Here is a 14,577-nt window from a genome sequence, read left to right as displayed (position 1 = left end):
GGCTGCTCAGCTTGGGCCAGGACTTGAACCGCTGTTGCTCAGAGCTCAAACTCTTGAGCGAGCTCTTAACCAACTGAGCCACTCGGCTGGCCCATGCCCATGCCCATTTTTTAGCACACTCTTTTGACTCAGTTGATTTACCTGCTCAATTAAATGTTTTAAAATATTTGTATTTGAATGAGAATTATATCAATTGTGATGACCTTTCGCCAAAATAAAACAGATAAATTATATTACAAACAAAGATAATAGTACTATCCGTAACTTTCTGATTAATTTATTAGATTTTATTATCTCTGCTCTTGAGGTTGTCCATTTTTTTTGTATCTGTATGGTGGAAATACTGTGTAATGGTGGGCTACTGTACCTCTCTTCCCAACTCCATATTTATTGACATCACATTGGTAGTTTGAAATTGGCCATGGTAGTTGTAATTATACCGTGGAAATCAACAAATGCTACAAATCTGGGTTTCATTTATTGTTTTGTTGATTATCCAGACCTAAGAAAGTGATGGAGAAAATGTTAATAATGCAGGTTAAACTTCAAAGTGTGTTGTGTCTGTAGCTGTTACACAAAAAATTGTGCAAATATTCTTCCAGTATTTGGAAACTATTATTACCAGATTCAGCGAAGTCATCACTCACGTGGTTGACAGTGAAGTTTTCACATATATATCTTGTTTCACTTTCATCTGACTTGTTAATGTAAACAAAAATATTAACCAAGATTCGTGTGGGAACTACACTCATTCATCAGTTGCAAATACTAGGTTGGTTACAGATACAAGAGTTTGGCAAAAATTAACAAAAGCATTCCATGAAAACCAATTGGCTATGTGGAATTTACAATAAAGAGTATTGCATATTTTGTTATTATTTGAAAATTGTGTGTACATACCTGTATATCAGTAAAAATCACATATGCATGTATACACAGGAATGTTTTTATCCTGAGGAGCTGGTGGTTAAATATTTACCAGCACAACATTAGCTTTCAGCCCCCTTTTATATTTCCCCAGGAAAGCTTTGAGTCCTTTCTTGACAGTGCCTAGAAAGGTACTTGAAGATAAATGCCTGGCTATAGGTTCATGGCAGGAGAACTTTTAAACATGATCTTAGCAAATACTCTGAGCCGTACTCTTTCTATATCACCTATCTAGAGCCATAAACTCCTTCAGAATTTCCTAATTTGGACATTTACTACTCAGATATTTGCATTTCTTTACCTTTGGACTTGGCTCCCACTCACCCACCTGGAAACCTAGGCCTTCTTCATATTTCAGCTGTTTCTTGTGTGCTCAGGAGCAAGTGTTGGCTTCTAGAGAAGAGGGCCTGGGTTACCATGCTGTGGGGAGAATTGAAAAGTATTGAATTGGAGCTTTAAGTAATCTGAAGATGCGATAGGCCAGGGGCGTGTTCGAAGGTTGCAAGGGGAAGAAGCACATGGTCATGTTTGTGTGTCTGGATTTTTTGGAGTTGGGCCTTGGTTAGATGTGTCGAGAAAACCTGCTATTTTGAAAGGGTATATACGAGTATAGCCTGTGTCCTTACCTCCTGTATAGTCAGTCCCTATAGAAGTATATTTAGCCCAAACTAGGAAGCAGATGTTTATTGGTGACAAGGATAGAAACCCTTAAGTGTGGTCTTTATTGTGGTTACTTCTTAAAGGTCTGTCAAGTTTTAATTTCTTTTTTGACCTTCATTTCCCAACAGGATTGACAATTGCCAAACGCATCCAGATTTCCGATTTACCTCAGTTAGTTGCTGCTTTCCACAGTTTAGTGGGCTTGGCTGCTGTGCTTACTTGCATAGCTGAGTATATTGTAGAATATCCACATTTTGCTGTGGATCCAGCAGCAAATCTCACCAAGATCGTGGCCTACCTCGGTACTTACATCGGTGGTGTCACGTTTAGTGGGTCTCTTGTTGCCTATGGAAAATTGCAGGGTAAGTGATTCAACATAACATAGAGGTGTAAATGTCTATTGTTTGGGGATTTAGGGGTCCATTTCAATTTCAGAAATAGCTTACCAGTAGAACCTGTTAAGTGAAGAGTTTGTATAGCACTCAGAAGTATATAAATGCTCTTTTCTCTCCGTAAAGATGGCTTCCCTTTATTGATCCTTGTAAATCTTTTGTTTTTTTTTTTAAAGATTTTTGTTGGGGAATTGGGGGATGGGAACAGCGCTGGGGAATTGGGGCAAGGGGAACAGACAAGTTGCTGTCCTTTTGTTTTTCAGTCTAGTTGTGGAGGACGTTGCTTCATTGGCCCAAGTTGGCACCATCATTGCGCTCTTCCCGAGCGAGGCAGATCAGTCGCTGGCTTCTGGACAGCCGCTCACAGCGGCTGCTGGCCACTCAACGCTGGCTGCTGGCTATACACGGTAGCCCATGGCAACCCACTGCCACAGGGGCTGCAGCCTACGCTGTCGCTGGCGACACATAGCAGCCCAGCTCCAGGTTGAGCTGTTGTTCAGCATCTTAGCTGTAGAGGGCAGTGTCACTGGCCCTCATGTGGGATCCGAACCGGGGCCCTCTGGCGTCCCAAGCCAGCTCTTAACCAACGCGCCACTCGGCCGGCCCGATCCTTGTAAATCTTATACTCACAAAGCTTTGAAGCTGTTTCTTTGGACACCTAGTGGAGGAAACCTGTACACAGAAATTGGCACAGAGGAACTAGTTGACATTTGATAATACATATGAACAAAATAATATCTTCATAATCCTTGGTTAGAGATGCCTATGTGGAGTTCACAGAAATGAACTTGATACATTTTCCAGAATAGAGAGATGCTTATTGAATAAATTCATGTGATTAGTATATAGTACTTATCTTGAAAACAAATGCACATCTTAGGGCTCTAGTTTGGCAACTTTTGGTACTGCTAAAGCCAATCATGAAAATGGGGGGGGGGGAAAGTCACAAAGGCTACTTGCAGTGTTTTCATGAAAAAGTGAGTCTCTAAAGAAACTAGCTGTGATTTATAACTCTGGTCTTGCCTCTCAGTAATCAAGTCATTAAAATTAAGTGGGGAACTTCCATGAAGATTAAAAAGCCACAAAAAGAACCTCAAACATCCTTGTCTCCTGCTCTGTTGGCAGAAACAACTCGCAAACCAGGCTCTTCTCACTTGGGCTCCATTGATAGAATCGGAAATGCTAATGTGCTAGGAGTTTGTTTTGAAGTTTTAAATAAATAAATCCTCACTTATCAACTTCTGTGTTGGTCCTATGGGGGAAAAAGTGACTCATCAAGAGTCCATTACAGAGAGTAAAGAAATTGTGTGATCAAAGAAAAGTTGAGCCATACTTTTTTTTGCTTCTGTTGATATTTGTTGTGTGTAAGAACTCTAAGTTGTTTTTATGTTTCAGTACCTGGTGATACAAAGTGATATTTTAAATACCATGTTTCAATTCTGAGATTACATTCTGGTAGTTTAGGATTAAGTGAAGTACACTTAGGAGTATGTGTGTGGGAGTTTCTTATTACATGTGCTAGGTTCTGACTGACATGTGTTTGGTTCTAGGTATCCTGAATTCTGCGCCTCTCCTGCTCCCTGGAAGGCACTTACTCAATGCAGGCCTGCTGGCTAGTAGCGTGGGTGGAATAATCCCATTCATGATAGACCCCAGCTTCACCACAGGCATTCTCTGTCTGGGCTCTGTGTCAGCGCTCTCTGCTGTCATGGTAAGAAGTCAGAAATGGAAAGCAGATATGAGGAACTGGGAGTATTTTGTTAGATTACTGTCTTATCATATTTCTCACTTTTCAGAACCACTGATGGAATAAATATGTTTTATAATGATGTTACTTGTGTATCTTTTTAGAATCTGGAAGATATAGAAAAGTATAAGAAGAAAATCACTCTTTCTCTCCACTTAATTGTTCTTTTCAAGTTGTCACCTGTAACATTTATTGCTCTGGCATCTTTTCAGTGGATCAATGTGTTGGTGAATAGGGCATTAAAAAAGCCAAGCATTTAAATTCCATTCATTATGTGCCTGCTATGTGACAAGGCCTACAGAATAGTGCTTCGAGGTTTATGTAATAAGTGCAAGGTAGTTCCTGACTATTAGTTGCTCTCACATTCATTGGAAGCTATGACACCAAGTCAAATAATTATATAAAATGAAATGCAATTAATAAACTCTTGTGTTCAGTGATGGAGTTCAGTAAAGCCTTTCATGATAGGTTGGTCCTCTTGCTACTTTTTACATTTAGCATATTGATACATACAGTATTCTTTAGTTGTTTATATTTTACAATTTAGCATTTTATTATATCATTGTATAATGTTGCATACAGCTCTGTGTTATTAACTAATTGATTTATGTTTATCTAGTCTAATGCATACTTTGTAAGCAAGGTTTATGTTTTAAGTTTCTAAAATAATTTACTGTGCTTAGCACAAAGTTAGACATTGTAATTGCTTATCAAACACTTACTGGCTACTTGGTTCAGAAATACAAGATTTACAATGTTAAAATGATACTGATTGTTATGTAATATTTACGAGTTAGGCCATGATTTCAACACAGAACCTTTAGAACACTGAAAAGTAACTTAAAATTCTATGTTTATATGACTACTGATCATCCAGTTTTATTCTGACTTACATAGCACTGATTTTTGTTTTATTTTAAACAAAGGAAAAATAGTTTTGATATTTTTTATCTAATAGGGCAGAAGAGGTAAAAAAAGTCTCAAAATCAAATTTGTAGCATTTCGATGTTAAAACTTGAAGAATTGTTATTTTTGAGAAGAGGTGAATTTGGTATTTAAAAGATACTTAATGACTCTATGAGAATGTCTGAATAAGATAAACTGTTTTGCAGACTAATTTAATTGCTTTTGGCTTAATTAAGTAATACATGAATACATTTACATCGTAACAAACACAAAATATATAGAAATACGTGGAATAAAAAGCAAAAATCTTTCTCCCCACCATCCCTTTTCCTTCCCTGTGTTTAGTGATTTTGGGTTGCATCATGGACATCGTGAATGATGTATTATAGAGACTTTGGATTCTGTTGTATTCCTCTAAAGTGTATTGATTATAATTTTTTATTCATTTGTCTTTGTAGGCAGCTCACTTGGCTGGATCCGTATTTCAAATTCTGGCTCCCCTAGGGTGGGCGGCAGCTGCAATCTATTTTATCCTTACCAGAGTTGCTTGGAATATGCCCACATGTGCCTAGTTCAGGAGTCAGCCAGAGATTTGGGCAGAGTTTATATACAGGAGTCGGGGCTTTCTTTCTCTAGCCTACTCCTTTGCAGAACTTCCCTTTTCATTTTCTAACTGCATTAGTCACCCTAAGCCCTAGTCTCAGATTTTCAAACTATTGTAGTAGACTGTGGGCTTATATTTTAGTTTTAGCTGTTTCATTTGGCACCAATAAAGCCTGTCTTTAGGCTAACTCCCCTGGGAAATTCACTCAGTACTGTTACTTTTTTCCAAGTGTAGACCCTTCTCCAGTTTCTGCATGCTTTCCATCACTGTCTTTTAGAGATTTAGGGATTTTTTTTTTGGTGGGGGAGGTGATTCAGTGTTTACATTTGTTATATCTGTGGAAGAGTTGGTCCAATAGAAGGCACCAGCAGTGGAACTTATACATAAATATATTAATTGGAAAACAGGAATGATTAAGAACCAAGATGTTCAATGTCAGAGGTTTTATTAATTTTGAGTTACACTTTGCTTTCCATCCTAGGGTGTGACTTTGACGGCTGCTATCGGTGGTGCTGACATGCCTGTCGTCATCACTGTGCTGAACAGCTACTCAGGCTGGGCCCTGTGTGCCGAGGGCTTCCTGCTCAACAACAACCTGCTGACTATCGTGGGCGCGCTCATCGGCTCCTCTGGTGCTATCCTGTCCTACATCATGTGTGTGGTAAGAATCACGTGTTCGAAAGAAAAAGAAATGGTGTTCTGCAAATAAGGATGTGTCTGTCATTTCTCTTATTTGCAGTAAAAATGACTGTCAGTTTTTATCCTTTTCAGCAGAACTATCAGACTGCGTTATTTGAATAAATTCGCAAGGCTGCTTTTAAAGTACTCAAGTGTAGATAATTAGGAAAATTAAATGTAAAAATAAAAATCCTCTGACTCCCTCCATCTGGAGATAAACACTTCAGATTTGGGTTATTTCCTTCTTTTTCTTTGTGTATCACATATTGGTGTATTTTACTTGTCTGATCATATTGTACACTGTTTTACATGTAATTTTTAAAACTCCCACAAAGTATACTTTCCATTTTCTTTTTCTTTTTTAAAAAGATTTTTATTGGGGAATTGGGGGAAGGGGAACAGACAAGTTGCTGTCGTTTTGTTCTTCAGTCTAGTTGTGGAGGATGTTGCTTCACTGGCCCAAGTTGGCACCATCATTGCGCTCTTCCCGGGCGAGGCAGATCAGTCGCCGGCTTCTGGACGGCCGCTCACAGTGGCTGCTGGCCGCTCACGCTGGCTGCTGGCTACACACGGTAGCCCATGGCAATCCATCTGCCATCGCCGGCTGCTCACGGCAGCCCAGCTCCAGGTCGAGCTGTTGTTCAGCATCTTAGCTGTAGAGGGCAGTGTCACTGGCCCTCATATGTGGGATCTGAACTGGAGCCCTCTGGCGTCCCAAGCCAGCTCTTAACCAACGCGCCACTCGGCCGGCCCTCCATTTTCATATTGAAAATGCTTTTTACATATTATTTCAAGGGACTTCATACTAATCTATCATATATATATATATATATATATACACACACACAATTTATTTGCTTTTTCCTTAATGCCGTACCTGTTAGGTTGTTCGATTTTTATTTCTCTTTGTACATAAATACATCTTTGGCACTTCTGATTTTTGTCTTAGGATCGATTCCTAGAAGTGAAAGGATGTGTTCATTTTATGGGCTTTTTCTACTTATTGCTGTGTTGTTTCCAGAAAGCTAGCGGCACTTGACACTCCCACTCATCATCTGGGAGAACGCTTCTCTTGAAGTTTTGTGGTCAGCATGATTAAAAAAGAAAAGAAAAGAAAAAATTAACATGACAAATACTTCCTAGCCCCCTTTTTGTTTTTAATTCTCTTCTTGATGGCAAGAAGATATCCTGCAAATAATTAAAAGTTTGACTAGAAACCTTTTTCTAATTACGGATATTATTCTCTAAATAATAGTTTTAAATGACTGTGAAAGGACAAACATGAAACAGAGTGAAATCAGAATGTGAACTTTACGCTGATTAATAATTCAGAAAAAGGATGCTTACCCCACCTTCACTCTTTCATTACAATATTAAAAATACCCTTATTTTACAACTCAGAATTTCTCTTATATTTTAATTGAAAAACTCACTGTAAATTGAATGCTGAATTTATTTTTTATAATAAAAATCAGTTTTCTTTGGTCCTATTGTAAAATAAAGGATTTGGTAGCTCAAGTTCAAAACAAGCTAAGAGGTTTTAAAATTAAATCCCCCAAGTTGTTGAGGGAATTTGGAAAGGTGGAGGTTTGTATCTCCTATTTGAAAGGTGTCACTTGGAGTTTTTAAAAACAAATGTTTATGAAGAAGAAAAAATTATTCAGTTGTATTAGAAATAGTTTTTCTAAAAATGAACTTTTAACCCTTAGTTTGACTTTGCTTCATTTGGTGAATTTGAGTGACCAGTAGGGGGCAGCAGATTTTCATTAGTCCTTGTGGCTGGTCAAAATAGTGATTATAAAATTAAATGGGAGGATTTGAATTTTAACAAAGTTAGTGGCTTACTGATATGGCGAGAGGAGAGAAAGACTTGTACCTAGTTTTGAAGTGTCATCATGGGTACCTTCTTGCCTTTATCTTTTTTTTTCTTAGATGGTTTTCTTTAGTTCTTAAATTTATTAATAGGACTCCTCAAATTTCTGTGTGTCTGTCTCTTTTATTTCCTCTCCTTTGCCTTCTTTATTTAGTTGCTTATATTATTGTTGATTATAGTAACTACAGTAACAGTTCTATAACAGTAATTAGAATAAGATAGTAAGAGGCACTAATTAGAAGTCCTCTTTTCTATGTGTACTTCTTTAATTATATTGTCTTTCTCTTATCTTTTTTCCATTCTTTCATATTCTTTATTTTCTCTAGTTTTTCTGTTTCTTTTCTTTCTCTCTATTTCCACTGCCGCAGGCATGCTATTTACTGTCTGGATACTGCAGATATTTTTTATTTCTATACTGTGCATAAGGCTAACAAGGTATTCTTATAGCTGTCTGACCATATGTGTCACACTAGGTCAGATTGATACTCTGTAATAGGAAATTGTATTAATGTAGGTTCAAGGACAGTTGAAGCTTTAATTTTTAAAAATTATTCAATTATAAAAATAAAAGATGTTTAATGTGTGAAATTTGGAAGAAAATAATAAAGGATAAATAAGAAAATAAGATAATCTATAACCCCATTACCACTTAACTGTTCACATTTAATATTCTAATTCTGGTCTTTTTATGTGCGCATATATTGAAACACATTCTATGTTATTTAATTTTCTAACTAACAGTTTTCTAATAATTTCTAGTGTCTACTGAGAGGTTAATATATCACATAGATATATCATAATTTATTCAAGTCCATATTATTAATTGTTTTAAACTTTTTTTTCCTGCAGTACGTTCTCCAATGTGCATCTTTGATTATTTCCTTAGGTCAAATTTTTATAAGTACAATGAACTTGGTCAAAGGGAGTAAGATCTTCTTGTTGGCGGTTGGTATTGATTTCCACAAATGATTCTCTAGTCCAGCTTTCACCAGTGAGTGATGTGTGGAGTGCTTGTTTTACTGTGTACTCTCTACTCCTATGTCTTATTACGAAACACATAAGACAACAACAACAAAACAAGCCTGCCATAGTTTTCAATTTTGAAGATAGAAATTTTCTTTCCTTCTAAATTTTCCTGATTTCTGACTTTTCACATTGATCTTCATTGATTTGTAGCCTGTGCTTGTTTATTAAAAGAAGCTGTTTCTTCATGGCTGGTGCATAGCAGCACAGTGGTTCAGATTACTAATAAAAATGAAATAGCTGCTCGTAATTGGGTGTAGTACAATACTGCTGGCATTACACTGGGTACTTTACAAATATTAGCTCACTTAATCCCTACACTAATTCTGGAGGTTGGAAATATTATTCTCATTTTACAAGGAAGCTATTTTAAGATGTCATTTATTATTCGCTTTTGTGTTTATGGAGCCTGAGCTAGCACCTGGTAAATTCAAATGAATATAATAATTTTTAAATGAACAATAATTTTTAAACAAACATATTTTGTTTGTTAGCTAATTTCACATTTGGTATCCTTTCTGAATAGGTTATGGTAGCAGAGATGCTATCATATATCAATATACGTTAATGTTACCAGTATGTTTATCTTCATTATTTTATTATTTATTGAAGGAAACATGCAAGTCCAAACCAGAATAGAGTGGTTTTGATATGTGAGAGGGAATGGAATGCACCCCAAGTGGCTTATTAGCATCCCTAAAATTAAATTTGTATTCTGACAAAGAATTCTTCTGGATATCCTCTGAACCTAATGTGGTTACACAGACCCACTATACACAGACCTGTTATAAAATGTCAACAGTGTCCAACAACCAGCTGAAATGAATGATTTGCTTTATATTCAGATGTCATTAGACATTAACCTCTTTATGATTTTATAGACCATTTACTTGAGATAGTGTCCAGGGAAATAGAGGGCTTGCAAAAACGGAACAACATTTTTAGACCAAATTTTTTGATTTTTGCACTTTGCTGCTTGTTTCCAAATGAAAATAGAACAGAATGAAGTGGATCAAATCCAAACCAAAACAAATTTCTTTTTGCCTTGCACCAAGTAATTAGTACCTATGAAGCATTGAAATGAGAGATGCTAGTAGATGGATATATGTGATTATTGCTTTGGTTTTGTCTGTTTTATGACCTTTCCTTTGTTTTCAGATTGTTTTCTTACATTTTGCTTAGAATTATGTGAATTAAGGCTCTCTTTAATGTAGCATACAATTTTCATTATAGAGCTTAGTAACTTAAAAGGAACAGTCTTGGACAGTGTTGCAAATACTTTGTCTTGGAAGCTGGGAACTCTTCAATCTGTGGATCAGTGGTCACAGGATAGTCTCATTAATCACTTAAGCAAGCCAAAAAAAAAAAAAAAAGGAAAAAAAAAAAAAAAAAAAACCACCAAACAGGATGATCTCTTGTATTCTATTTGAGATATTAGTTGAAATGTTACCACTTTAGGAGAAAAGCATTAAGCAAGCCAAAAAAAAAAAAAAAAGGAACAAAAAAAAAGAAACAAAACAAATCCTTAAACCCTAAACATTTGTTGAAAATATGATGTTGCAATGGTAAATTCAGAGATGAAAAATAATTGTTTTTAAGAGACCACATGGAATTAGTTTAATGGTGATATAATTGTGGATACGTGTTTAACAAGTTGACTTTGATTGTTAAACTACTGTGTGGTTCCATTTTTTTTCTCCCTAAGATGCCATCAGAAGTGGGTACACATTAATTATGTGTTTTCAGAAGTTCTTTCCTTCTCCTACATTCAGTTTTATAGGAAGTAAAGAATGGTTCCTTTTAAGTCAAGTTAGAATAAAGTGGTTATATCCTCTACATCTGTCTCTACATCATGCTCCTCTGTCATCCTTTCCTCTACAGGATTGTATGATGCAGGTCATGGAATCGCTGTGTGTGTATGTGTGTGTGTGTGTGTGTGTGTGTGTGTGTGTGTGTGTGTTTAAGTTATCTATGACAGAAATAACGTCTGAAATAGTCCTTTGAATCAGTTTTTAAGGGCAAAAATTTGGTGGATCATATTTTTGGTAATTTCAGAATCCTGTAATTCAAAACTAGAAAGAATATATCAAAATCAATAGATGTTGAATATTTGGAAGTCTCAGGGTGACTATTTAGATTTTCATTAAACCTTGGATTTAAGTAGAAGAGGTTGTATTAAGACCTTAAAACTTCATTTCAGGTTGGGACTATGAACTTAATTAAATCATTACTTTAATTTTTCTCTGAACTTCTTGTCTGTTAATAATATATGTAAAGATATTCTGGGCTTTATTTTATATGTAATAATCTTAGACAAGTTTACTAGATTTTGGGCTTTGTAAAATGTCAGTGTCGTAACTGATCAAGCTTAGGTCAGAAGAACAAGTTAAATTCTGACAACATTTTGTCCACATTTGAAACTTAGGATATTGATATGCTGCCTTTAGTCAAGTGTAGCTCTCTGCTATTCGTCTCTAATCCTTTTCCTCCTTTCCTTTACCTCTGTCTCTCCTCAACAGTATATGTACATGTCTTCCCTAAGGTGGTACCAGGCTGGGCTGTCTTTGGATGGGTGGTAATGTTTTTTTTCCTAAGGTGATTTTCACTGTAAATCCCCAGGTACTTTTAATAATAAAATGTCTTTTTTTAAAAAAAGTAATAGATTGACACTTATATAACTTTTAAATGGTATAAACAAAATGGCTCAATGGTATGTTTATTACAATCCTTAAAATAGAGTTTAATAATTTTTTGAAATTTTTTCGGAAGTTATAAATTCAGTTTTTCAGAAGCGATAATTATGTAGAATGACTGCTTTATTCATGTACAGTGATTTGAATTCTTGCAATGCATTTGATTATTCAAAATGTCTACATTCTTGTCTTTTTTCTTTCCTTTTACCACCTCACCTCCCAGAGGTCTACAAATGAACTGTTTTCAAAACCAGATCAGTTATCATGACATTTTTGTTTGGGTGTTTGTATGATACATTGTCGGGTGGTAGTAAATGAGCATATAATGAGAAGTGCCTTCCTATTGTTTTTTTTTCCGAGATTATTTTTCTGATTAAAAGGGTGGGTGTAAATTATAATGAAACAGTATATATAAACTTACTCATCTATCTTTTTGGAAGCGAAATATTTTAGGAGTCTTAATAATGAATCCAGTCACTTCTATTAATAGCTTCATGGAGCTGATTTGGAAAATACGACAGGATCAACCTCCACATTTCTTTTTTTCTTAACAGCAGAGGGCAGCAGAGTTCTAAATGAAATGAATCCCTTTTGATTCCTCTTGGTTGCCCCTTGACAGCTTGCAGCTGGTAGCAGAATTCACCTGAGAGATCTGTAGGGTCACCTTGTAAAACTTCTTATTCCTGTTGTTCTGTTTTACTCTTGTGAAATACACATGAATGTGGAGGTAGAACTCAGTATGCAGATAATAATAACTAGATCTGAAGTTTTCATTAATTATTGTTGCTAGTAACTTTTCATTAAATGCTTTTAAAAATTACTCCTTTAGTGAAAATACATCAGTAGACAGTTGACAATATAGAAAAAATGATTTGGTTTCCCAGATGTCTTTTCATTTAAATTTTTGAAATAATTTTCAGAAGCTAGATCAAATGTATCTGGTTAAAATGTTTTAGATGATCACAGAAACTGCTTTAAATGATGGTGAATGTCATATACACAGGATTTTTATTATTTTAAATAAGTTACATGGACTAAACTCTCACAGATGATAATTTTGTGTTCCAGGCAATGAATCGCTCCCTGGCTAATGTGATTCTTGGAGGCTATGGTACCACTTCAACAGCTGGTGGAAAACCCATGGAAATTTCTGGCACACATACAGAAATCAACCTTGAGAATGCAATTGACATGATTCGAGAAGCTAATAGCATTATTATTACTCCAGGTGAAAAACCAAATAAAAAGCAAACAACCTTTAATACCTATTGTAGTTGATTACATCAAAAGTTTCTTATAATAGGAAAAAATCTAATTGGAACTTCTTCACTTTTGGAAGCTCAGAAGCAATCCTATCATTACTAAATGAAAAATATTGAGAATTATCAGTTTAGGTTAATATTTTGGGGATCACATAGAAAGTCTACAAATTGATGTAATGGTTCTAGCAATGTCGTTCTGTGATTCTGTACAAACGTTTAAATCATCTTTGAGTCTTGGTTATTTATTTCTCCTTGGTAATTTTCGGGCCTATTGTCAGGATTAAGTTAAATATAGTATTTGAAAGTGTCTAGGTCACTCATTAGACTTGCTCAGTAAATGTTAGTAGATGATGATCTCTTTCTTTTCAAAAGTAAATATTTAAAAATCATAGAGAAACCTGTGGTTGCCAAGAAGATGAGGTCACATGACCTAGTAGAAAAAGCTTGGTCTGGGAGTCATATCATCTTACTTTGGTTCTTAGTTTTGCTTCTAACAGTTGACATGACATTGACCAAGTTGTATAATCTCTCCAGGCCTCAGTGTCCTTTTCTGAGGTTTAGTTCAGTTCTTCTTCACTGTGATCATAGAATGCTGATGTTACAAGCAATACATTGGTTTCAAATTAAGATTTTAACTCTATCATAGGAGTTTCTATATCATAGGAGTTTCTATAAAGAAAACCTGTTTGATTTGACATGTGGGTAGTTTGTTAAATTAAGTTAAATATAAGTTGGTTGTCTACTGAGATATAAATAACAAGCATTAGCAGAACTGAATGTTGTGCAAGCCTTTCCAATTGGGGGCAGTATCATTTTCTGGAGATACTTGGAACATATGGGGTTGGGATTTTTGTTGTCTCAAAGACAAAACTGCTGCTGTTAGCTATGGTGTGGGAGCAGATAAGCTATAAATATGCTGTAATACCTGGGACATTCGTGCATAAAGAATTGTTCCAGCGAAAGTGGCAGTAGTGTTACCTGTTGAGAAACATGGCGCTAGAGTATAAAGGTAGAAAGATGTAAAGGACACACTCTTTTCCCTTTAGGCATTTTCCATCTAGTGAAGAAGTCAGATGGATAAATAAAGTAAGGTGGGTTATGATAAGGGCCAAGTTGGACTGTGTAGACAATTTTTCTATCATGGGGAACCTAAGAAGGATTGTCGAGAGGTATGGATTTGTTTTGGGCCCTAGAGGATGGGTGGTGTTGGGGGTGGGGAAAGGCAGAGGGAATAGCTTGAGAAGAGACTTGGTATTTGGAAAAATGGGGCTAGAAAACTTGGGGACAGATGTGTGATTTATTATACAGAGAGAATGGCCAGAATTGTAGGGGGTTAAAGGTGAAGGAAGATGTATGAAGTTTTTGGTCATACCTGTAATAACATTAGAAATATGTTTTTTTTTTTTCCTTTGGCAGTGGGAAAGATTTATAAGTTCTTTTTTGGAGACATTAAGTTTGAGGTGGAGATGGGACAATGGGCATGCTGTACTGGCACTCAAATGACAGACAGCTGAGCCTGGACACAGATTGGGAGTCGTCACATGGTTGTTGAAGCCATGGGGTGGGCTGAGATTTTCCAAGGAGAGTGTGAGGAGCAAAGTTAGAGCCCTGGGGGAGCTTCATTGTGTAAGGGGGAGAACAGAAGAAGATCTAATCACAGAAATCAAGGAAGAATAGTAACCAAGTTAGGAGGGGAGCCAGGGGCTGCAGTGTTACCAAAGCCGAGCATGAAGACAATTTGAAAACATTTATGGGAGAGAGAGAGAGAGAGGGAGAGAGGGAGAGAGGGAGAGAGGGGGAGAGAGGGGGAGA

At 36.2% G+C, this 14,577-nt stretch overlaps 1 protein-coding gene across 1 annotated transcript in view; it reads left to right on the top strand.

The window, feature by feature from the left end:
* Positions 1-14,577, top strand: part of NNT (nicotinamide nucleotide transhydrogenase) — a gene marked incomplete in the record, with an annotated part of 93,621 nt that overhangs the window by 54,197 nt on the left and 24,847 nt on the right. Inside the window, 4 exon segments of the mRNA XM_019661517.1 lie at positions 1,716-1,949; positions 3,530-3,690; positions 5,718-5,897; positions 12,572-12,731. Of these exon segments, the coding sequence (XP_019517062.1) occupies positions 1,716-1,949; positions 3,530-3,690; positions 5,718-5,897; positions 12,572-12,731 (735 nt within the window).

This window comes from Hipposideros armiger, unplaced genomic scaffold, assembly GCF_001890085.2.
Source record: "Hipposideros armiger isolate ML-2016 unplaced genomic scaffold, ASM189008v1 scaffold_351, whole genome shotgun sequence".
Taxonomy (NCBI): domain Eukaryota; kingdom Metazoa; phylum Chordata; class Mammalia; order Chiroptera; family Hipposideridae; genus Hipposideros; species Hipposideros armiger.
Note: the sequence above shows the minus strand (reverse complement) of the source record. Positions and strands in the feature narration are given on the sequence as shown.